Source organism: Vigna unguiculata, chromosome 4 (assembly GCF_037176805.1).
Source record: "Vigna unguiculata cultivar grain cowpea cultivar isolate G323 ecotype 2 chromosome 4, ASM3717680v1, whole genome shotgun sequence".
NCBI classification, from domain to species: domain Eukaryota; kingdom Viridiplantae; phylum Streptophyta; class Magnoliopsida; order Fabales; family Fabaceae; genus Vigna; species Vigna unguiculata.
The window spans coordinates 22,600,937-22,626,495 of record NC_140795.1 but is presented as its reverse complement, the minus strand read 5'-3'; the positions used below and the strand labels follow the sequence as shown (position 1 = coordinate 22,626,495).

The 25,559-nt window shown below is 39.5% G+C and overlaps 1 protein-coding gene across 1 annotated transcript; it reads right to left on the bottom strand.

Annotated features, from left to right (window-relative positions):
* Nucleotides 1-1,493: 1,493 nt before the first annotated feature.
* LOC114181728 (uncharacterized) lies at nucleotides 1,494-3,852 on the bottom strand. The gene is made up of 2 exons (XM_028068263.2): nucleotides 2,023-3,852; nucleotides 1,494-1,909 (listed from the first exon to the last, which is right to left on the bottom strand). Exons 1-2 carry the CDS (start codon nucleotides 3,146-3,148, stop codon nucleotides 1,854-1,856), a joined length of 1,182 nt encoding a protein of 393 aa, XP_027924064.1. The 5' UTR covers nucleotides 3,149-3,852; the 3' UTR covers nucleotides 1,494-1,853.
* Between the last annotated feature and the right edge of the window lie 21,707 nt (nucleotides 3,853-25,559).

Below are 25,559 nucleotides of genomic sequence, written 5' to 3'. Positions count from 1 at the left end.
CTTAGAGGTTTAAAAATCATCACATACACTAAATGAGTGGCCAGTATCTTAGGTTAAAATGATGAAAGCAAAGATAATCTCAGACACACTTTTATGTACGAGGCTTGTATAGAGAGACTCTTTATGTTTGCATTTATTGTAGACGAATTGAGACTTTGTAAGAGAAAAGAAATGTAACACAAGTTTATGCAAGTAGAAACGAATCAACATAACATAAAAATTAGGAAAGTCAGGTGAAAATCAAATCAAATCATATCAAATGAAGTATCTGACATCCCAGATTGTCTTTGCCAACAATATTAGTTAAACATAAAATGCTCAAAGACAGTACTACATCTGTAATAATCTTTGCCATTTTATTCACCAATATAACCTACTAAAAAGTTAAGATATCCCATAAGAAAATGCCAGAATAGAAAAACTTTTATTTCTTCTGAATTAGACATTTTATTCTCATGAATGTTAATTGCACAATTAATGCTATTATTTCTAGGTGGGAATATTAATATACAGATGGCAATTCAGAAATTCAATTTACTCTTGGAAAGAAACTCATGCATTTGTTTCAACCAATTGATATTATATGACCTCCAATAGATGATCAAATATGCATTCTTTCAACAAAATTTCCATTGCTGTAAATTATCACATTTTCTTCCACTCATATAATTGTTGCTATATTTTTAGTGAACTAACCCTGTGACTGTATAAAATCGTTTATAACACCATTTTCTGCTATGATATATTGTTTAAGCATCATAGTGCTCAGAATGTTGTCCATATTGTATTCAAGATCTACAAGAGATGAAGATCTTCTCTTTGAACGAAAGAATTAGTGACAGACATGATAGGACAAAATGAAATTATTCAGAAAAGTCATCAGAAACATATAGTTTAAAATATGTAACTGCATAAGTGCATCAAATAGACATAAACATGAAGTACATGATCATTGCGATATTAATAATGGTACATACGAGTATAAATACCTGTGTCCATTCCCATACTTATTTATATAGCTGATACTTCAATCTGTCATGCATTTAGAAAATTAACTAATATATTACACCAAACGATTGAGACAAAAGAATCAGACTATTTTAACTTGAAATAGCTAAAAGAAAAAGAAAAAATGTTTGAGAGAAAGCAAATCATACTGTCAAAGATACACAAAAAAAAAAACACCCATTACTTGTTCAGAATTTCTCTATGATTTTGACAGTCTTGAATGATGTAAAATTTAACGTGGTTGACTCCTATTCTTCGGCATCTACATGAAATCTCTAAGAAAACTAGTATATTAATGAGCTCTTTTTTGTACTGACACTTAGTGATTAGTAATGTATGCTACATCAATATCTTGACAAGAATCGGAAGCGAAAAAACCTTGAGATTTGTTTTGTACCATCCTCTCTTGCAGGAAGGTATATATAATCAACTTCAACTTCTTGAAATGTTTTAATAACAAAGGAATATATAAATATTAGTCACTGTTGAACGATCTTAACCAAATATATAAATATTTAAAATCTGCAGGAAGGAACAGTTTCTTGATAACTAATTGGCATTATGCAATGCGAAGGACAGTTTAAATATTGGTCAGAAACCGATACACGCAGCAGCAACCTTTGTGCCAACTGTCACACGCCATTGGGTGATGATGAGGAAAAGAAGATGAGGTACAAACATTTTGTGGAAAGGGAATATAGGACAGAAAAGTTACTGGTTGAAAACACAGAAAGTTGCCTTCATATGATTCCTTGGCAAACAGCTAGAAGAGTTTCATTAGAATCAGATGATACTGAAAAATACAAAAGGAAAAGGAAAAGCTAACACACACACACACATACAATCTAGTGTAAACGTGGATTGGTGCACTCCTCCCAAGACTTTCCGAAGATTTGAAGCCCTGAAAATTGAAGACTTACACAACTATGAATATCATCAAAATAGAAGGTTTCTAGAAGAGAGCTTAGTTAGTACTAGTATCATTTTCATGAAACACACAACAACCACACATACCTGTGGATAGATTCATGCTAGCTATGGCACAGAAGTTGGAGCGCCCAGTGGATCCATTAGCATCCCAATTTGGAGATAAATTGGAGAAAGGGTGGTACTCACTGTTGTTGTTGCTGAAACATGGTGGTTCCTTAGGGATCATAAGGTTTTGGTGATGGTGATGAGAAGAGGACATCAATGATGGCTTCAACTTTCTCTTGATCACAATTGATTCCTCGATAACGTTGAAGTCATCTCTAGGTCCTTCACCTCCCACAAGGTGGTGAGAGTGGTTGTTTTCAATTGCAGGGCACTTTTTCTTCAGGTCTTGTTGCACCCTCCCTGTGTTGGAATTAACATTGCACATAATCTTGTTACAAGTCCTTTCCCTTGCTCTTGCTCTTGCTTTCTCCCTTGACTCCTTCATCTTTGCAGGTTCCTTCTGTGCCCTTTTCAACTTCATCCTCTCCCTTGCAGCCAGCAATGTCGGTGACTTGTTATCGCTTGAATCTAACCCTTGTTGAAGGTTGTTTGGAGCAGCAGCGTCAGCAGTGATGAGTTGGTGCTTCTGCTTGATCTCAGAAACCACTTCACAGTCATCATCACACTCAGATGAAGAAGAGAAGCTCTTGGCTCCTTCTTCACTGTTGTTGCTGTTCTTGCTCCTTGCCAGCTCCTTAATTGCTCTCTTGGACTTGTTGAAGAGCCACTCAAGGGTGTTGCTGGCTTTGTCAAACCCTAGCATGTCTTGAAGATCAAAGAACTTGCGAGCAATCTCAATGGACAACCTCACCCTCCGGTCCCTCAACCCCTGAGAGGTGTAAATCTTGCTGTGCCTGTCTTTCTTAGCTGGCTTCTTTGTGAGGAAACAAGAAAGGCCATAGTGAGGAGCACCACCACCACTTGGGTCAGGTTTGGTCATTGCAGAACCTCCACCACCACAGTTATGATCTGTGACTGGCAAATTGCTCAGTGCTTCTTGGAGGTTTGGAGGGTTGTGATGAGTTGGTAAGTAAGGCACAGAAAGTGGATCGTGAAGAAGGGTGTTGCTTGCAGAAGCATTCTCAAGGTTGAGGAAAGGAAAAGGATGGAATGAAGAAGATGATGAAGGGAAGGAAGGGTAGGGGGTGGAACTGTAAGGGAACATTTGAAGATTTTTCTTTTTTCTCTCTTTTCAATTAATGAGTTTGAGAGAGGGGACAAAAACCCTAGCTCTTGAAGAAGTGTATGTCTATCTTCCTCCGAACAATGAACTGGTTTTAACCCTCAGCTCCCAACTTAATGGTCCAAAGTGATGCCCCAACACACCCTTTAATATAAAGGGTTCAGAGAAGGGATAGAGATAGAGACTAGTTATGACTCATGCTAACACTATAACCCATCCCAGAACAAAAAGAAAAAATAGTGCTTAGAGAAATGGTTAAGAAGAAGTGGTCTTCAATTAGGCCAATGATGGAACTTGGATTTGCTTTGCTTGCATAGTGTCTATTGTTATGTGAATGGATTATCTGCTGGACCTGGTTCTTTGGCAGCGAGGAAGAGAGAGAAAGAGTGTTGTGTGTGTGTGTGAGTTTGAGTGAGAGAGAGAGAAAAAAAAAAGAAAAGAAAGAGAGAATAAGACAGTAATAGTGTAAGTAAACCGAGTACAAGACACATAATTTGTGGGTTTTTTGCCTCATTATGTCGAAGCAACGTAAGCAGAGCAGGGTCAAATCATTGAACTTTTGAACCCGTTAATATGTGTGTTTTTTCCCTGTGATTGTCTCTGGTGCCGTTAGGGTTAGGGTTCTGCTTAGCCCTCACAGAATTTGAAGACAAAGGGGTTAAAAGTAGGTCGACGTAATCTCTGATGTGTTAATTTCAAATTTTTCATGCTTAATTTTTGAGCAACCAAAATTGGGGTTCCTGGTGAAAAATTCATCACACATTGCTGTAGAAATTAACTAGGGAAAATTGGGGTTTTTTATTTTTTTTTTCCTATCGTGAGGCTTCAACTTTTTAACCCAAGGGTTCTAAAAGGAGGGTGGAAGTGAAACGGTGCAAACACGGTTCACTGTTTATTCTGTACAAAAAAGTTTTGATACTCCGCAACGAGGAAGGTAAGATAGTAAATAGTAGTAACCAATTAATCAATCAATCACGAAGAAAATCAAGAGATCAATTTCTATCTCTCTCTCTCTCTTCCTTTCCTTATATACAAAACATGCAGTTTCCATTCTGAATATTAATGAAAACATTCCACAGTCCATAATAATTTTTGAAAAATACAGAGTCTTCAGACATTGTCACAATATAAATGTTTTAAATTATTAGAATGATGAGAATGGAGATGTATGTAGAAAAAGCAGATATTTTGATTTAGTATCGAAAGAGTGAATAATGTTAAGTGAAAGAGTGGCGAAAAGGGGTTGATTCTGAATTAAAAATGTTTGGAAAAAGTACTAGCTACCGACTGAGCAAAAAAGACAAAATGGTAATTACAAAAATTAGGGTTCATTGGAGTGAACCGTACCTGCTAGTGTCATTTTCAGCCCGGAAAACTCATCCAATCTCTGACAACATTGCTATGGTTTGCAGTTTGAGAGTGGGGGTCATCCCTGCCCTCTTATCAGTTTGTATATTCAGTAACCTGTAGTTGGTGTTTACACAGAGTCATGGATGGCTTCTCGGTCCTCTTTCATAACCTAAGCTCTTTGGATTTCTTTTGTACCTCACAACCTGGGAAAAGAAACTATATTATATACATGCATCGTACGGTTCCAGAATCTGCACTTGGATCTCACTTTCAGTACTTGCCTTAGCCAATTCCTTCTCTCATTAACTTCTTAATTTTCATCACACCATTAATTACCCTTTTAATACTTCTTTAATTGCTATGGCTTTTTCTAAATTTCTACATTTCTAGCTTTCTTCCAACTCTTCCTTTGCAATCAACATACTTAAGAAACCTTTCAAATTATCTTCTTTGTGGTTCTTCATTAGGGGTTTTAATTCACTAATCTAACTTGTTATATCACTTGAAATATCCTAAATACTTCTATATTTATGCATATTTTCTTAATGAAAGAAAATTACCTATCTTAGATCTAATGTTTAATATAATTTTATTTAACTGTTTACATGTTGAAAGAAATAGTAATGCATATTAGTGTTCTGATATATAATATATTTCTAAAATTAGAAGTAGGATGTCAACGGAATGGGAATGGTATGAGTTCTAACTCTCCCGTATCTTGTATGTTGAATAAATATTTGTTCCGTACTCATTCTCATATCCGTGCAACTATCCATGCAAGTATTTACAAGAAAAATAAAATAAAATATTTAACAACATATTTTAATCATAAATTTAAATAAAATATAATACATAACATTTATAAATTTCAAAAAAAGTCCAAAAAATCCATTTAAATAGTGTAGAATAACAGTTTAAAAGAAATGAAGAATTTTTTAAAACTCACTAATAAAAAATAACCCCTTCAAAATCAATGTGTTAATATTTTAATCATGTTTTTTATTTAAATTATAGTATAGTGGATACGTGTATCTACGGGTATAGATACTAAAATATTCATACCCGTCCCGTTAACATGCGAGTATAAAATACTCGTATCCATTACTTGCGGTATCCATTTACAATATTCAATTCCTATTCATTATATGTTTTATTTGCGGATATCTCTAAATATGGATTCTTTTGACATCCCTACCTAGAAGTATTCTTAAAATTTATAAAACAAATTTTTATTTATTTATCTTAAAATGAATATTAAGAATCAAAAATAGTTAATCAAAGTTTTTGAAAAATAAAAACTAAAGAAAATACCTAAATTACAATCCAAACATTTTATAATAAGTATTTCAAATATTGCACAGATTAAAGGAAATAAAAAGAATTTATAGGATATAAAATAAAAATATACTAATTTTATAAAGAGCAAACCTTTTTTTTTTTGCTGTGAGGGGATTGGATTTCTCAATGGAAAGGAGCACCACACCTAACTAGATAAATAAAGTGTGTGATATTTCTTCTTATGGCTTTCCAATGCCATCCAAAAATGGCTTGTAAGTGTCTCTTCACCTATTTCTTTAACCTTCCATTTGTAGTAATATGGTAATCATAATTCACATTTCACAATGCACAATACAAAATGAAAGATCAAGTTGGATACAAACTCAAATGTTAAAACGTCACACTCATTAATATATTTTTTTAAAACACATTTAAGACCTATTATTCAATAATGACATTAAAAAAATCTTTGTTTTTTTTAAGTAAGGAAAGATGACATTAGGAAATGAGAACAGGGGTTGACTCATTTGCAAAGAAAGGCAAACAAGGTTTTCACATTGGAATAGACTTTAGGAGTTAATTGTTATTACTCTTGTTAATATGTCTTATCCTAATTTTATACATCAAACATCTGGAATTATTTTTAAGTTTTACATTATATTTTTCAATTTCATTTTTATTTAACAGCTAATTTAAAAAAAATGATTCTTGACTATCTCTCAAAAAGCACTTTTGTTTTTTACCTTAATATGTATATTTGTTTATTTTTAATTGTTATGTAGTTTTCAATCACTTTTCGACTCTTTATGATTTTGTAACTTTCAACATAATTTTTATTAAATAATGAAAAGCATTTAGAATTAATATATTCAAGAGTATATTGGTAGCACTTACTATTTAAAGAAAAATGTGTTTTGGTTCCCGAGCTTTTAGTCAAACTTCATGTAGTCTTTATACTTTTAACTTTGTAAATTTAATTTTAGAACTTTTAAAAACATGCGAGTATAGCTTCTTTTTTCTTTTGATGATACCTTATAAATGCTGCTAAAAACAAAAAAAGGGAGACCAATAACTATTAAAAATTGAAATACTAAATTCTTCAAATTAAAAATAGGATCCAAAATCAAATTCCACTTAAAGTTCAAGGAAAAAAAAAGGTTCTACAGATTCTTAATACAGGACACCGTATATACTCTTTCAAGCTTGCAAATAGTGCATTAAATTGTTGAGGTACTGTAATTGATGGAAATAAAACTATTGAAGTTAAACCATATGAGTGAGCATCCATTTTAAAATAATATTAAGATGAAAGTTAATAATTAAAAGTTATTGATTTTCAATTTAGAAAAAGAGATTAATTTAAGAAATGAAAGTTAAGATACGGTTGATCGATTTATCTAGAAAGGAAGTAATGATTCTTAATATAGAAAAAAAAAAAGTCTTCTGAATGAAGTTTCAGTAAATTGAAGAAGGGAATAAAAAAGATTATTAATTTGAAAAAACAAATTGTAGAGATATCCAAATATGACTTACCAAGAAGACAATTAGTTTGACTTAAAAAATAACCACTTTGTAGCCACATATTCGTGGACCAAGAATGAATGAATGAAAATGAATCAATAGTTCATATTATAATGATTGAAGTAATAATCTACAATCATTTATATAAATAAGGGGTTTATGTACAATTTTAGGGCTGAAAATATATATATATATATATATATATATATATATATATATATATATATATATATATATATATATATATATATATATATATAAACATTCGAATTTCATAATGCCAAAGAATATGACTGATGAAATGTGTGTTTGAGTCTAAGAGTTATTTACACCAGTAGTTTAGATCGTGTTTAATTATTAAAAAAACAACAATTTAATTTCTAAATATTAGTGTCGGCTAAATAGCAACTTTAACAACATTATAACTTAGTCAAACATTAATATGACATAAATAATTAATTTAAATAAAAGTAAAAAGAATAAAGATATTTTTAGTATTTTAATAAATAAGTATTATATTAATGTTTGATTAGTGTCAACTTAGACACGACTTAACTGACATTAAATTAATCTTTTAAAACAAAAATTAAAAAAACACAAAATTATTTTTATTAAATTATTATTTTTGTTAGTGTCGATTAAGAAGAAATTATTTCTAAACAAAACAAAATAATACTAAAATAAATGAATATAATGTCGATTTAACAAACATTAATTTTATTGATTTTTAATATTTATATTTATTTAAATTAGTATTAGATAAATAGATACTAAAGATTAAAAAAATAATATAAATATTTAAAGAAAATAAAATTAATGTAAATTTAATAATATGTTCGTAAGTAATTAATTATCTACCTCCCAATATATCCGTAGTTACTACCTATCCTACCGATATGTCTGTATTTAATCCTACCTAAACTGCTATAAAATTTGTACTTAAAAGCTACTTGTGAAATTACTTATATTATTTTTTTCGAGTTACAAGTTCTGATTGTGTATGTTCAGAAAATAGTGGTAGTTCAAATGGATTATTACCGGTGCATCTTCTTCCTGCATTACAAACCCATTGCATACTATCAAGACATAATTACAAGCAAACGGATAAATATTCGTTTTATATTAATGGGGTGGATAAATTACATATAGTAACTCTTTCGTACCCTGGATAAATATTCGTATTGTATCGGTATTTATTTACGTGCAACTATCCGTTATACGGGTACAATTCATAACATTTATAAATTTTGTATTGCACCTAAGTGGACCAAAAAAACCGCACGGCCAAGTCTGACTACATTTAACCCCATAGATGAAATTATCAAATAAATAACCGGTAAAACAGGAACACATAGCGGTCCAGGCTGCCTACTTCAAAAGATAAGACGCAACCTGTTGATGACACCAAACTTAGAAAATTACAGACAAGGCCCCTGGTACAATAAAACACTAACTCAAGGCTTGGGTTTGGCTCAGGCCCATCCAAAACCCAAACGATGGCCCATCCCATAAGAATGGCAAACATAATCAATGACTCTATAAATACAGGTGGACCCCATTAATTAAAGGTACACTTTCATTAATCCCTTAATCAGAGATTTGACTTTTTGAGAGCCTTTTCGCTGATTTGATCGTCGGAGCCCTCTCCACAGGTAACTCCTCAAGGGTCCAAACTGCATGCAACGGCAGATGGCATATGCAAACTGAGAAGGGGCCAACTCGAGAGGTTGAGGATTGAGGTAAGGTGATATTTGTGTCCCTAACATCTCTTATTTGTTTCCGCAAGAACAAATTTGAAACAAAGTCGAAACAATTCATTTAAATACAAATAAATGATTTTTTTAAAAGTAATTGATAAAAAATAACTTATTTAAAATCAATGTGTTAATGTTTTAATCTTTTCTTTTTAATTTTTTTTAATTTAAATTAAAATATAACGGGTAACCGTATCCACGAGTATGAATACTATGATACCCGTACCCGTCTCATTAATATGCGGATATAAAAAATACTCATATCCGTTATCCGCAGATACCCATTTATAATATCCATTTTCTATTTGTTGCGAGTTTTATCTGCAAATACCTGTGGGTATAGATTTTTTTGACATTCTTAATTACAAGTTTGCATAATTTCATTCAAAGTTTATTTCTATCTTTAATAGTTCGTTGTTTTCTATGACCAATGATCATTACAACCCCTATAGTAGGTTTAATGCAATTACCATCTATTATCTATATAACAAGTTCCTAAAGATTTAATCAATGAAAATGGTTGGAAATGATTTTATAAAGGGTTTGGTCCAACACTCTTTAGCATGTTAGCGTGGGGCACCTCAATGATATTGACTTACGAGTATCTAGGTAAAATCTTCCTCTTTGGTTATTGCATTTTATTTATGTGTACGCACTTGATTTTATGTGTACTATACTTAGGTGACTAGGACCTGTATAGCTAATTACCCAGCCCAAACCGCCAACGCATAGTCCTAGAATAAAAAGGAACAATTGGTTAACTACGCAAAATGATGACACAAACATAAGGGCTAACACCGCCTACTTCTAGAATAACGCATGAGAAAAGCCGCTCACTCTAAACTTAGGAAATAACAGGTGGGCCTCTGATATCAGATTACAAGCCAAAAGGAACAATTGGTTAACTACGCAAAACGATGACACATACATAAGGGCCAATGCCGCCTACTTCCAAAATAACGCATGAGTAAAAGTCGCTCACTCCAAACTTAGGAAATAACAGGTGGGCCTCTGATATCAGATTACAAGCTTGGAACTTGGGCCTGGCCCATACCCATTCAAAGCCTGAACATTGGCCCAACTCAATAAAGAAGGGCCTAGCCCATAAGAAAGGTAAAACATAGTTAATGACTCTATAAATACATGTGGACCCCAACAATTAAATGGGCGCTTTCATTAATTCACTAATATGTGATTTGACTTTGGAGAGCCTTTGCTAACTTGATCGTTGGAATCATTTCCGCAGGTAATCCTCTAAGGGTCCAATTCGCCAACATTAAAAGAAGACGCACCTAAACCAAGGAGTAGCCATCCTAAGGAGTCAACGATTGAGGTAAGATATGATTTGTGCTCCTTGATATTCTGTTATTGTTTTCGCAAGAACATTATGTTTATTATCTGTTTGTGTTTTCTGCTTTAGTGGAAGTAAATATTCCAATAACAACCATGCTTAAATTTTTTTTTGGTATAATGAATGATTTAATTAAAATTAAAATCCTATTTTTCTTCTCTAATTTTCATGAAAAATTCAATTACATCCATTATTTTTATTTAATTCAATTTAGTCTTCTAATTTTTTAAAATGATTCAATTAGATTTTTTTTGTTAGATTAAAGTTAAAATTTCTTTATAATTTATACATCAAATCACTCCACCTACAAAATAAAATTAATTTGAATATTTAGACTTTTAAAGTGAAGTGATTTGATATATTAATTTTAACAAAAATATAATATCTATCAAACGAAAAAAAACCAAATTAAATTATTTTATAGAATTGAAGGACTAAATTAAACCAAAATAAAAACTAATGAAATAATTGATTTTTTTTATAAGAATTAGAGGGTTAAAAAAAATAACATCCTATTCTTTAACCCTTCAAATTCTGCAATTTATATTTGAGAAAGTACATTTGGAGGCAGCATAAGAAATCCCCCACATTGAATAAAATATAGAAAAAAATAGTACCTAAAAACTACATCATATTGCAAAGTTGTCCAATATTTTTTTTCACATCAGCAATAGGACTTCCTTTTCAACACCATGAACAAAGAACACAAGGAGATGACATTAACATAATGAACATTGGTAAGGAACAAAGAGAGATCCTTAGAGTCACAAGCATTTTTGTCTATCAAGATACCGATATATCATACAACAACCAAGCTTTAGCCCATTAGGTGGTCATCCATGTGGATAAGTTTGTCGTGTTCTCCTAAAAAAAACCTTATTTTTATTGATGTAATATAGTTAAAAAATTTCTTATCATGGTTCATGTAATGTTTATTAAGTTTTCCCTTTTTATATTGAATTGTATTCCTTATGATTAGGGATGTCAATGGGGTGAATAGGGTACGTGTAGTAACTCTTATGTATCCTACATACTAGATAAATATCCGTCTCGTACCCGTCTCCATATCTGTGCGGATATTCGTTATGTTGGTACCTGTATATTTTTTTTAATATCCACGAATATTTATGGCTACCCATGGGTAGTGTTCATGCAGAGAACAAACAAGATAAGTTAGGCACAAGCGTCACCTTACCCATGTAGTTCGCTATCTCCTCAGTTGGCCTCTTCCCGGTTGGTACATGTCGGCTTGGACCCAGGAGGGGTTACCTGCAGAAGGGACTCCGAAGCTCAAGTAAGTCAAAGCTCTCAGAAGGTCAAATTAGTGATTAATGGAGTAATGAATGCGTACCTTTAATTAATGGGGTCCACGTGTATTTATAGAGTATTAATTATGTTTGGTTAAGGCATGGGTCGGGCCCTAGTTTGGGCCTTAGTTTGGGCTGTAAGTGGGCCTAGGCCTTGGCCTAGGCCCTTAGTTCGACTATCGTGGGCTTATTGGATGGCATGAGGGATTTCATTTTGCCAAGTCTTTAGGAGCGGTCTGATCCGGTTACTTCTCCAGTTGACGGATGTCTTCCTTGCCCGTGCACTGTCCTAGGTTGGCCGTTCTGTTGTTAGTTTAGACTTCGTTCAGTTACGAGTTTAAGTTTATGCCGGCCCAAGTCGTGTACTTGGGTTGTTTCCGGCATATACGTAAGGGTTGTCATTTATATGGTTAAGTTGACCAGGTCTAGTACACCAGTCCCCCAGCCTTTGTCGATACGATGTGTCAGTGAAGGATGATATGTGTTGATGTGCTAGTCGGGACCAACTAGGTGTGATACACCAGTCCCCCAACCTTTAAGTGTGATGAACAGTGTTAAGGCTAGAAGATGTGAAAGGGTATGGAGTAGGTGAAGAGGTTTGTGGCAGGTGAAAAGGTTTGTGGCAGGTGAAAGGGTTTTTGGCAGGTGAAAGGGTGTCAGAAGGCTCATTTAGGGAGGTTTGGCGCCACCATTTTGGTACTTTGTGATGATTGAAAAGAGTTATGTTTTTGGCAGGGAAGGGTTATGACGCTTGAAATTCGTATGTATAAATGAAGATGATGTTGGCATTTCATTCACTCTGTCTCATTTGCAAAAAAAAAAAAATTGTCCGCTTGCGTTTTAGAGCTGTTCGATATCTTCTCTTCTTCCTCCGTCATCTTTTCTAAAGAAATCAGGTATGTCTAGTAGTAGCGATAGGGTTTCGTTGTCAGATTCGGGTAATGAGCGGTCTAGGGATAGTGGGAGTAGTCGAGATGATACCAGCGATAGGGAAGAAGTGGGTAGTGTAGGGAGAATCCCAATGGAGAGGGTGGTTGAAGTTAGGGAAGATCCGCCCGAGGAGCTAGCGGAGAGCAATTGGCCGGCGAAGGCCGGATACGAATGGGTGGCGGCAGACGTGCGGACTCAGCGATCGTTGTTCCGATGGTCGCGTTTGTTAAGATCGTGGTTGAATTGTACACCTATTTTCGAGAAGGGGGCACAAAGGGACATAATTGCTCCAGAGCGGGTTACCGCTATTGAATGTGTGTGCCATGGCCGAGAGGGAGCAGCCGAAGAATTCTTCTACATGTATATGTGCCACTTCTCACAGCTGCACATCCGACTACTGTTCGACGAATTCACCATGGAAGTGCTATGATTGTTGAACGTTGCCCCTACTCAGCTTCATCTGAACAGTTGGGCGTATTTGCAAGCTTTCAGATTATTGTGCATGGCGTTGTACTTGGAACCGTCTCCTCGAGCGTTCCTATACTTTTTTTGTCACGAGGCCGAAGAGTCCGATAACATGGTTGTCGCTAATCAGCCGGCCTGGTCTCAACAAATTGGAGGCCTTCACTCAGTCATTCAAGCATTTTAAAGATGGGTTCTTCAAGGTTGTAGTAAAACCAGTTGGTCGGTCACACTTCTATACTGCTGATGGTAATACTAAATTCCCGTTCTTCTGGACCGGCAACCCTTGGAGATATAAGGTGATTTCGAGGGAGGATCTATCGGTGGTTGAGAAGGATGTGGTGGATACTTTGATGCAATTTAGCGATAAGATGCCCACTAAGGGCTTAGTTAGGGTGTATAATTCAGTTCACCCTATTATAGATATTGAAGGTATTTTTTTGTAACTTTGAGCATTGTTATACGTTCGAGTATTTTGACGATTTGTATGTTGTGTACTTCAGGGCATATGGCGCAACTTGGTAAGAAAAACATGACACTTTTCCAAACCTTGCGTAAGGAAAAGGTAGTGAAGGCTAAAGCTGCCGGGAATACTGTGGTCCCCAATCTGCAAGATTCGCTAGTAGACGTCCACGTGCATGGTGGTACTAAGAGGAAAGCGGAGTTACCGATTAGGCCAGGCAAGGGTAAAGACGTGAAGAGAGTTCGAGCTGTTGTGATGGGAGCAGGCTCCGCGAGTGGGGTGAAGGGGCCGAAAGCTGGGTTGATTGAGCTTCCAGAGACTACAATTCGAAATGATATTGAGATTAACGTGCCGGAGTCGCTGATGGACTCCATTGATAACATGGAGCCGAAAGGCTATGGTAGAGTTTAGTAGTAAGACATTGTTACTTAGTCGACATGTGGGATCTTTGTATGAGAGGGAGTTGAAGGAAGGTAGCCAGACTAAGATTGAAGAGTTGCAGGACAAGGTGGATAAGCATGCGGAAGAGAAAGAAGTGTGGAAGAAGGAAAAGGAAGAGTGGGAAACGGATAGGAAGAGGCTTGCTACTTGGAGGGTGCGCTGCCTTGACTCTGAGGAAAAGCTAAAGGGTCGAATTGCAGACCTAGAAGCCGACTACGATGATATCAAGGAGAAACATGACGGGCTGGAAGGTGAACTAGAGGACTTAAAAAGCTGCATAATTCAAGAACATATCAATGGCTTTCAGAAGGGGTTTGGTCAAGCGTCATTTTTTTATGATAATGTTGACGGTAATGACGTTATGTTTGATGTCAATAAAGATGTTATTGATTGGTGTGCTTATAGACGAGGCAGAATCTAGCCCAGAAGGGGATGGGGAGAAGGAGGCGGTCGACGCCGATGCTGGTGGTAACGAGGTGGTGACAAAAGAGGCCAAGCAAAAGGCGGTTTAGAATTTTTAACTTGATATTTCCAATCTGGTTTATTGATTCTAAGTTTTTAATAACTCGTACATTACTTTATTTTGATGTTTGCTACGAATGCCAGTTACTTCTGGGTTAATTGTTCGTTATATTTGTGTATGTATGGGATGTTTGTTTGCGTGCACTATTGTGTGTGAAGAGTGTTCGACCCAGGCCGTTCACTTGTGGTAAGGGTGGGGGACTTAAAACGATTAACATCAAGTTAAGGGTGTTCGACCCAGGCCGCTTACTTGTGGTAAGGGTGGGGAACTTAAACGAATTAACCAACGAGTTAAGGGTGTTCGACCCAGGCCGCTTACTTGTGGTAAGGGTGAGGAACTTAAAACGATTAATATCAAGTTAAGGGTGTTCGACCCAGGCCGCTTACTTGTGGTAAGGGTGGGGAACTTAAAACGATTAACGTCAAGTTAAGGGTGTTCGACCCAGGTCGCTTACTTGTGGTAAGGGTGGGGAACTTAAAACGATTAACATTAAGTTAAGGGTGTTCGACCCAGGCCGCTTACTTGTGGTAAGGGTGGGGAACTTAAAATGATTAACATCAAGTTAAGGGTGTTCGACCCAGGCCGCTTACTTGTGGTAAGGGTGGGGAACTTAAAACGAATGACATCAAGTTAAGGGTGTTCGACCCAGGCCGCTTACTTGTGGTAAGGGTGGGGAACTTAAAACGATTAACATCAAGTTAAGGGTGTTCGACCCAGGCCGGTTACTTGTGGTAAGGGTGGGGAACTTAAAACGAATGTGAAAGTGAAACAGAGAAAAGATGTATAGTTGAGAACCCTTCGTTTTATTCATTGAATCTGGGGTGCCTCATTAAAACCTCCCTGGCCAAAACCCTCCTTAGGAAAAAAGGACCGGGTGAGGAAAAAGAGTACACCCAGGGTTACAAGTATTCGGTTTAATACAATATGTATTTAACTAAAGTAGAATTTGAGGTCGAACACATTCCAAGTATTGGGGATCTCTTCCCCAGATAAGTGTTCCAGGCGATAAGCTCCTCCTCCTGTGTCTTCACGTATGCGGTATGGGCCGTCCCAATTGGCGGAGAATTTGACATCCTTCTTTCTTGCACTGCTTGCCATTCTCCATACTAAGTCCCCGATTGCGAATGATCATGGACATAGGTTTGCGTTATACTTTCTGGCAGCTCTTCGTTTGGCAGCTAAGTTGCGTATCTGGGCTTTTTCTCTGAGTTCGGGTAGAAGGTCGAGATGAGTGGCCATGTTTTAGTGGTTGTGGGTTGGGTCGTATAGTTCTCAGCGCAGGGATGGTTCACCAATTTCAACCGGTATCATGGCGTCTGCACCGTAAACTAGGCTGAATGGGGATTCGTTTGTTGATGATTGAGGGGTGCACCTGTAAGCCCATAGCACTTCTACTAACTCTTTGGGCCATCAGCCTTTGGCGCTATCTAATCTCTTGCGCAGTTCCATTAGGATAACCTTGTTGGCCGCCTCTACTTGTCCATTAGTTTGTGGGAGTTCTACAGAACTTGTGATGTGTTTGATGCCCAGGTCAGTGTAGAACTTGGCTAGCTCCTTATCTATAAATTGTCGGCCATTGTCGGTGATGATGGTATGTGGGACACCATATCTGCATATAATATCTTTCCAAACAAATTGCTGAACTTGTTGGGCCGTGATAGTGGTTAATGGCTTAGCTTCTATCCATTTGGTGAAGTAGTCGACGGCTACAATCAAGAATTTCACTTGCCCCTTGCCGGGTGAGAAGGGGCCGAGGATATCCATTCCCCATTTAGCGAAGGGCCATGGGGATAATATATGATGGAGTTGTTCTTGCTTCTGGTGGATGAGGTTGCCATGTTTTTGGCATGGTTTGAACTTTCTGACATAGTCCTGGCAGTCTGCTTCTATAGTCGGCCAGAAGTAGCCGGCTCTAAGGACTCTAATAGCCATGGTACGTGCGCCGGAATGGTAGCCGCAAATGCCTTCGTGTAGCTCTTTAATAATATATTGTGCTTGCTCTACTGTGACACATTTGAGGAGAGGTTGGCCGTATCTGCATTTGTAAAGGTCATCGCCTATCATGGTATACCTGGCAGCCTTAGCCAGCCAAGTTTTGTCCGCATCTTATGGAGGGTTGCCGGTTTTTAGGTATTGGATATAGGGGGTGGTCCAGTTATGGCTTTGGGGAGGGGTGGTGTTGTCAGTTGGGGCGTGGGTTAGGTTTTGACAAGTATGTGTGATGGAGGGTGTAGAAAATGTTTTTTGTAATAGGGATCGATGGCGACTTTTTAATTTGGTGCTGGCCAATTTGGAGAGGATGTCGGCTCTGATGTTGTCTGTCCTTGGGATGTGTTCGATGTGGACTCGTTCAAAGGAGGATTGAATGACTGCACGAACCAGATTGTAATATTGTAGAAGGATGGGGTCTTTAATCTGGAACTCATCATTTAGGTGCCCTACAGTAAGCTTGGAGTCGGTTTTGCACGTTAACGTCTTGACACCAACTTCGCGGGCAAGGGAAAGGCTGACGAGGATGACTTTGTATTCGCCTTGGTTGTTTGATGTTTTGAAGGCAAAGTGAAGGGATTTTTCAATGAGGATGTCATTAAGCCCTTCTAACACGATGCCGGCACCGACGCCTTTTGGATTCGAGGAACCATCTACATGAAGTGTCCACTGGTCCTCTGTGGGTGTGTGTTGGAGGTCATTGACAAAATCCAAGATTCATTGGGCTTTAATGTGGCCATGGGGTTCGTAGCGAATGTTGAATTCTAACAGCTCGACGACCCAGGATGACACCCGTCTGGCTAGATCTAGTTTTTGCAATATTTTTTGGATTGGGTAGTCGGTTTTGACGGTGATGCTGTGGTTTTGGAAGTATAGGCGTAAGCGGCGAGCTGCGTGTATTAAGGATAGGGCCAACTTCTCCACCATTTGATATCTGGTTTCAAGATCTTGCAGCGTTCTGCTAACGAAGTAGACAGGATGCTGCGTGCCCTCTATTTCTTGGACCAGCGCGGCGCTGACGGTGTGGTCGGTGGCTGTGATGTATACTAGGAGGGGTTGGTGAGTATCCTGCTTGTGGAGGATAGGTGGTGAGGTTAGGGTGGTTTTTAGTTTTTGAAAGATTTGTTCACAGTAGTCGGTCCACGTGAACCGGGTGGATTTCTTGAGGAGTTGGACTATGGGTTGGGTTTGTTCAGCCAGTTTGGGCAGGAAGTGGGAAATGGCTGTAAGGCGGCCTATGAGGCGTTGGACCTCTTTGATGGTAGTGGGACTGCGCATCTCAATAATTGCCTTGCATTTTTCGGGATTGACCTCTATGCCGCACTGGGTCAACATAAATCCGAGAAATTTACCACGGTCGACTCCGAATACACACTTATTAGGGTTGAGGTGAAGGTTGTATTGGCGTAGCGTGGAGAAGACCGTGGAGAGGTCTTGGGCATGTTGGTGGTGGCTTGGAGACTTGACAACCATGTCGTCAACATACACTTCGACACATTGTCCCATTAGATGACTGAAAACCTTATCCATTAGCCGCAGGTAGGTTGCTCCAGCGTTCTTAAGACCAAAAGGCATAACTCTATAGAAGTAGTTGGCATCGTCCGTGATGAAAGCAATCTTGTTCATGTCAGATGCGGCCATGGGGATTTGGTTGTACCCAGAATATGCATCCAAAAAGCTAAGTACTTTATTCCCTGTAGCGCCGTCAACAAGTTGGTTGATATTGGGTAGGGGTTAGGCATCGCGAGGGCAGGCCTTACACACATCCGCCATTTACCATTGGCTTTCTTCACCAAGACTACGTTAGAGAGCCAAGTGGTGTATTAAGCTTCTTCTATGAATCCTGCATTTAACTTGTCGGCCTCAACCTTAGCCGCTAGTCGGCGTTCTTCGCCAAGTTTGCGTTTTTTTCTGGAAGATGTAGCGGGCTTCTTTGTAGATAGATAGTTTGTGGGATGCTACTAGAGGGTCCACTCCGGGTAAGTCAGCGACTGACCAGGCGAAAAAGTCTGTGTTGCTGATAAGGATGGGTGTGATGATGGCACGCTCGTCAGAGTTCAAACCGGTGCCTAAGTTGATGGAATGGCAATTGGGAAGCTCTAGATGGGAGGTCTCCTCAATTGGTTCAAGACGAACATCCCAGCCTACTCTGGGGTCTAGATCTTTGCCTGATAGGGCGATGCTAGATGGTCGCTTAATGTGGTTGGTTTGTTGAATTGGGAGTTGTGGGCGCAGGCTGGCCATATAGCATTCGCGTGCCAGGCGTTGGTCGCAGTGGACGGTGAAGATGTTACCGGAAGGAGAAGGGAACTTCATGGCTAAATAAGGGGTGGAGACAATAGCGCCAAGGGTGTTGAGGGAAGGACGACCCAAGAGGACATTGTAGGATGTTGGCGCATCGACGATAAGGAAGCGAATTAGGATGGTTTTGGTTTGGGTTCCCTCATGAAACACGGTGTGAAGGTCAATGTAGCCGCGGGTGGATACTTGTTCGCCAGAAAAACCATAGATTGGTTCGTCATACGGGACCATAGCAGTGTCCGGGAGTTAGAGTTTTTGGTAGGTGGCCTAGTAGAGAATGTCAACGGAGCTGCCCTGGTCGACAAGGACTTTCTTAACGGCGTAGTTTTTGATTTCAACAGTGATGACCACGGGGTCATCTTATTGATGGTCGAGGCCATGAAAGTCATCGTCTGTGAAGATGATGGGAGGCATACGACGTCTGTGATGGGAATGTGTGATATGATTGATGGATTGGATATGGCGGAGGTGTTTCTTTCTGGCAGAAGAGGTGGATCCTCCACTAGCGAAGCCACCAGAGATGGTGTTGATAGTGCCACATAGGGGAGGATCGGTGGGGTGATGTCGATACAGGCCGGTTGGGGTTCCTGGTTAGCGGGATGGGCCGGGCGTCTGTCGTGGCGAGGGTCGTGTGCAGGGCGTCTGTGGTCGGATCGAGGGGGGTGGCGGGATCGTGAGGAATGGTCATCCTTGCGGATGAAACGGCAAAAATGGCCAGCACGAACCAATTCTTCTATTTTATCCTGGAGTGCTTTGCAGTCTTCTGTCGTGTGGCCATGATTACGGTGGTAACGAAAATAGTTGGTTATATCAGCATTAGGAGGAGTGGTGGTCTTGCGTGGTGGAGGGATGAGGTCAGCTTGTAGGGCCTCATCAAGGATGCGGGATCGGGCTACGGTAAGAGGGGCATATCTGGTGAAGCGGGGTTGGCGGGGCTCGCATGGGCGGGTATCAGGGCGGGGAGGTTGTGGGGTAGGGTTGACGGTGGTAGCTGCATAGTCATTGCAGAATTTGGTATGGAGGGTCTGCATTTCCTCCATGCGGACATAGTCAGCCGCACGCAATTTAAGTTTGTGCATAAAGGCAGGTGGGTGGAGGTAGACGTTGTTAGCGAAGGGGCCGGGTTGTAGGGTAAGTGCCATGCACTGGAGAATCATCTCTTGGTTGAGGTGTGGGGTGCGAAGGGCTGCCTTACTGAAGCGATCTATGAACGCTCTGAGTGGTTTGCCTTGTTCTTGTCTAATGCCCAAAAGGGAGATTGTGGTAGTTTGGTGTGGACGGCTGCCAGCGAAATGGGTGGAGAACATATGGGAGAGAGCGTCGAAGTTGTCGATGGAGTAAGGTGGCAGGGTTGTGAACCATTCTAGAGCAGGGCCCTTGAGGGTGGTGGGGAAGGCTTTGCAGAAGACCGCGTCTTGGGACGTGTACAAGGCGACATGAGTGATGTATACTTTGAGGTGTTCATCAGGGTCGGTTTCGCTGGTATAGCGGTCTAGTGTGAAGGGTTCCCACTGGGCAGGAAGGGGGTGTTGGCGATAAAGTCGGTAAAGGGATGACGACATCTGGGCTGGTGAGGTGGGAGCAGATGAGGTGGGATGGGATGGTTGATCATAGCGGGGAAGGTGGAGGTAAAGTTGTGAGGGAGGATGTGGGTTGTTGGAAGGTATTATGGGTTGTAAGGTGGAACATGTGTAGTGTGCAGGGTGGTGGATATGTTGTAGGGGATCTGGGTGGTGGGGAGGGTAGCAGCGGGGGTTGGGGCTGCAGTATGTCCTGGTTGAGCGGATGGGAAGTGAGTGGGATGGGTAGAGGGAATGGGTGTTTGCTGGGTGGTGGTGAAGGTGTGGGGGGTGGGGTTGTATTCGCTTTCCTCTTTTGTGGGCTGGAAGGCCGGGGACCTTGCAGCCTCAGACGCCTCCTTAGCCTTTCCCTTTAGGGTGGGATCATCTTCAATTTTTTGCCTAAGGCGCGAGTTCTCTTGTCGCAATGCCTCCATCTCATCAGCGCTGCGTTTCTTCAGATTTGCTAGTTCTTGTTGCATCTTCGCCTGGCCGTCCAGGATGGCGGCTAGGTCAGGGGTGATGCCAGGAGGTCCTAAGGGACCAGCATCCGCCTGCTTGTTCATTCCAGCTCTGCTGCAGGTGGAAACCATCTTCGGAGAAAAACGGGTACTAAGGTGTTCGTCTCGTGCCCCACGGTGGGCGTCAATTGTTCCTGCAGAGAACAAACAAGATAAGTTAGGCATAAGCGTCACCTTACCCATGTAGTCTGCTATCTCCTTAGTTGGCCTCTTCCCGGTTGGTACATGTTGGCTTGGACCCAGGAGGGGTTACCTACAGAAGGGACTCCAAAGCTCAAGTAAGTCAAAGCTCCCAAAAGGTCAAATCAGTGATTAATGGAGTAATGAATGCGTACCTTTAATTAATGAGGTCCACGTGTATTTATAGATTATTAATTATGTTTGGTTATGGCATGGGCCGGGCCCTAGTTTGGGCCTTAGTTTGGGCTGTAACTGGGCCTTGGCCCAGGCCCTTAGTTCGACTATCGTGGGCTTATTGGATGGCATGAGGGATTTCATTTTGCCAAGTCTTTAGGAGCGGTCTGATCCGGTTACTTCACCAATTGACGGATGTCGCCCTTGCCCATGCATTGTCCTAGGTTGGCCGTGCTGTTGTTAGTTTAGACTTCGTTCAGTTACGAGTTTAAGTCTATGCCGGCCCAAGTCGTGTACTTGGGTTGTCATTTATATGGTTAAGTTGACCAGGTCCAGTACACCAGTCCCCCAGCCTTTGTCGATACGATGTGTCGGTGAAGGATGATATGTGTTGATGTGCTAGTCGGGATCGGCTATGTGTGATACAGGTAGTTACAAAAAAATAAAATAAAATATTTAATAACATATTTTAATCATAAATTCAAATACAATACAGTACATAACATTCATAAATTTCAAACAAAGTCCAAATAATCCTTTTAAATAGTGTTGAATGATAGTTTACAAAGAAATAGAGATTTTTTGAAAACCAATTGATAAAAAATAACTCATTCAAAATTAATGTGTTAATATTTAATCATATTTTCTTAATTTAACTTATAGTATAACAAGTACTTGTATTTGCGGGTACGGATACTATGATACTCGTACTCGCCCCATTAACATACGGGTATAAAAAAATACTCGTATTCGTTACCCGCGGGTATCCAATTACAATATCCATTTCCTACCTATTGCGGGTATTATCTGCGGATACTCGTGAGTACGAATTTTTTTGACATCCCTACTTGTGATAAACACTTTCCACTATAGAATGGGTTGCCACTAAAGAAAGGCTTGACACTAAAGAATGGGTTGATTCTAGTGTTACAAAATACAACCAAGAAGGTGAAATTGATGCTGAAAATCTGGCACAGTTAGAATCAAATGGCCACATGAAGAGAAAGCACATATTCAATTGAATATTAGTTTTCATATTAGTCACTCAGATGGCGTTGCATAGAACACAAACCACTTAGCATGTTCTAATCATGAATAATCTTTAATCTTACCTAAATTGTTTCTAAATTTTCTACCTAAAGCTACTTATAAAACTACTTAGAATTGTGGAAATGTATTACAAAATTAAAAACATGTTGCAACAGATTGCAAAGTAATAAATGCATAATTTGTTTATACTAATTTCATGGATACCTTAAATCACTGGAAGAAAAGACCTTTCTCTCTCTCTCTCTCTCTTAGGGATTATTACCCATGTTAAACATGGCTCATTTAATTACTGCTTAATGGCGGATGTGATGGCCTTTGATGGAATTTTTGATGGATAAAACCTACATGCCAAAAGAAATTTGAACAAGTCATCTCATTGAAATGTAGTAAATTCTTCTACCAAAAAAAAATTATATATACAAAAATTTATTATATTCTAACCCTACTCAAATAGGACGTATCATAGGATGCTCACCAACTTCCTCTTGCACATCAATATCACTAATTGTTGAACTTGAATGTGCCCATGGGATATGTGTTGAAGGTGATGGTGCAATGTTTGTTGCATGAGTTGATGGATTAGAACAAACAATATGAGGAAAAGGGATGAGGTGGATTAATCGACTGGTGGTACCATAGATGGGCCAACATGGGTTGCTAGTCCACTAGATCCAACAATAGGGGAGGTGTTTGTGTCAACCCAACAACATTCATTATTGGTGGGGTGGAGGCAATGATGGGGGTTGAAGTAGGTGTAGTAGGCTGAGTGGATGGTGAATTTAGATTGTTTATATGAGATAACAATTTTACCACATACGTTTTTTTTTCTTTCCCCTTCCCCTTATTGGCACAAGGTGATAAAGGAAGAGAACAATTAGAACCTCTTGACGACATCTACATGTAGAAAGTAAATTTTACCATTTATATGTTAGACTAAGCAAACAAACAATAAAACAAACAATTATACATAATAAAAAGTCTATCAAACATTAGGATGTGTGGTACAAGTTCTTTAAAACAAATGAGTCCAAAATACATCTACTTAACATGACTACATCTATTCAAAGCTAGAGATGTCAAATCCATCCTCATCTTCACGTTGTCCTTCTCCTTCTTCATTGCCTTCTTCATTTCTTTCTTCCCATTCATTTGTTTCTTCATTCATATGACCTTCAATTGATGATACTTTTGCGATCTACCAAGAGCACTAATTGAGTTTAGGATTCAAATGAGTTGTTTATCATAACCTTTGAAAGCCTCGCTGAAAGTGAGAAGAGGTGGTGGTGGTCACGAGAAGACAACTCCGTCACACGACGACAAGTGTATAAGCTTTAGATGCCAACTAACTTACAGCGAGCTCGAGTGGAGGTGGTTCCAAGAGAGGGCCAATGCTGAGGAGGCGCATATGGTGGAGGTTGGGGTTCTAAGAGAAGACCAATGTTGAGGATGCATGCATGGTGGAGGCAAGGGTTCCATGGGAGGCAAGGGTTCCTGTCCAACTAAATGAGAATTTTGTACTCCCATTTGCATTAAGAAAATGTGACTTGCCCTCCTCCTTCACCACAACCTTGAAATAGATATCCTTGAAATGCTTGAAGGACTGTGAAAAGGCGTCCAGCCTGCTAATACTTGGTCGGCTCACCAATGATAACTAGGTAGTCGGTTGTCGGGGTCTCGTGTCATAAAAATATAGAAACGCGTGAGGAGAGGGTCATAGATACAATGACTAGCACAAAACATGAAAGGCCTGCAGATATGCCCAATTGTTCAGATGTAACTGGGTAGGCACCACGTTGAGCTAGCGGAGTACCCCAACAATGGTGAAGTCATCTAGCGGCAACCTCACATGTAACTAAGAGAAATGACACATATACATATAAAAGAACTTCTCGGCAACCCCTTCTTGGCCGTGACAGACGCGCTCAACAGCGCTCACCCGCTTCAGCGACACGATACCACGGTCCACGCCTTTTGCGATAACGGGAGTGCAGTTCAACCAAGAATTTAGCAGACGGGACCACCGGAACAAGGACGACTGGTTACGAACATCAGCCGCTACCCAGTCATAACCGGCCTTGGCCGACCAATTACTCTCTGCTATCTCTTCAGGAGGGTCTTCCCTCACCTCGGTCACTGTCTCCATTGGAATCCTTCCCACCACAGTCACCGGACTATTACTCTCCTCTTCAACACGCCTACCTACACCCTTACCGGACTCCACACTCCCACTACTAGAAGAAGACAATGACACAGTATCACTACTACTAGACATACCTTTTTTGAAAGATGTCGGCAGAAACAGGGAACTAGTCGGACAGATCTAATGCACACAATTCTCTGATTACGAATTTCTCACAAATGAGCTAACAAACGCAAACTCTTCGCGAAATCCACATTTATAAGAATGAATTCCAAACGACACAACTTCTTCTTGCCAAAAGTCACAACCCATACCAATCAACATAAAGCACACCAAAGGTCATGAGTATTAGGAACGACGACGCAAAACCCTTTTTTTTATTAGACCCCTGACACCCCCTTACCTGCTACAAACCTTATCTTGTCTTTAGCATTAACATTGTTCATCACAGTTAAAGACTAGGGGACTAGTGTACTGCACCTAATTGGCCTAGACGAAATACAATGGACACTTATCACCCTTTACCGACATAATTATGACGATAAAGGCTGGGGGACTAGTGTACTGCACCTAGTCGGCCTAAGCTGAATAATAGCAAGCACCACGAACATGCTAAGGTACCCGGACTAAACCGCTAAAAAGCGACATTGATAAAAGAAACCATAAACAAAAATAGCGACCTAAGCCGTTAAAGGGTAACCAGTCGACAACTCTATAAACAGGACGCTCCAATGAAAGCCACTGGTCCCCAATAATCGAACTAGGGGCCTGGGCTAAGGCCCAGGCCCACCTACGGCCCAAGCAAGGGCCCAACCCATGACATGGCTAGACATAATTAAGCATTCATTACTTCTCTAATAATCTGATTTGACTTTCTGAGAGATTTTGCTGACTTGAGCTTCGGAGTCCCTTCTGCAGGTAACCCCTCCCGGGTCCAAGCAGACATATGCCAACCGGGAAGAGGCCTACTAAGGAGATGGCATACTATGGGTAAGGTGTTACTTGTGCCTAATTCATCTTATTTGTTCTCTGCAGGAACAAGGGTAAAAATACGCACTCATCATAACCACACACTTATCCTTTTCACTCCTGGGTAAAA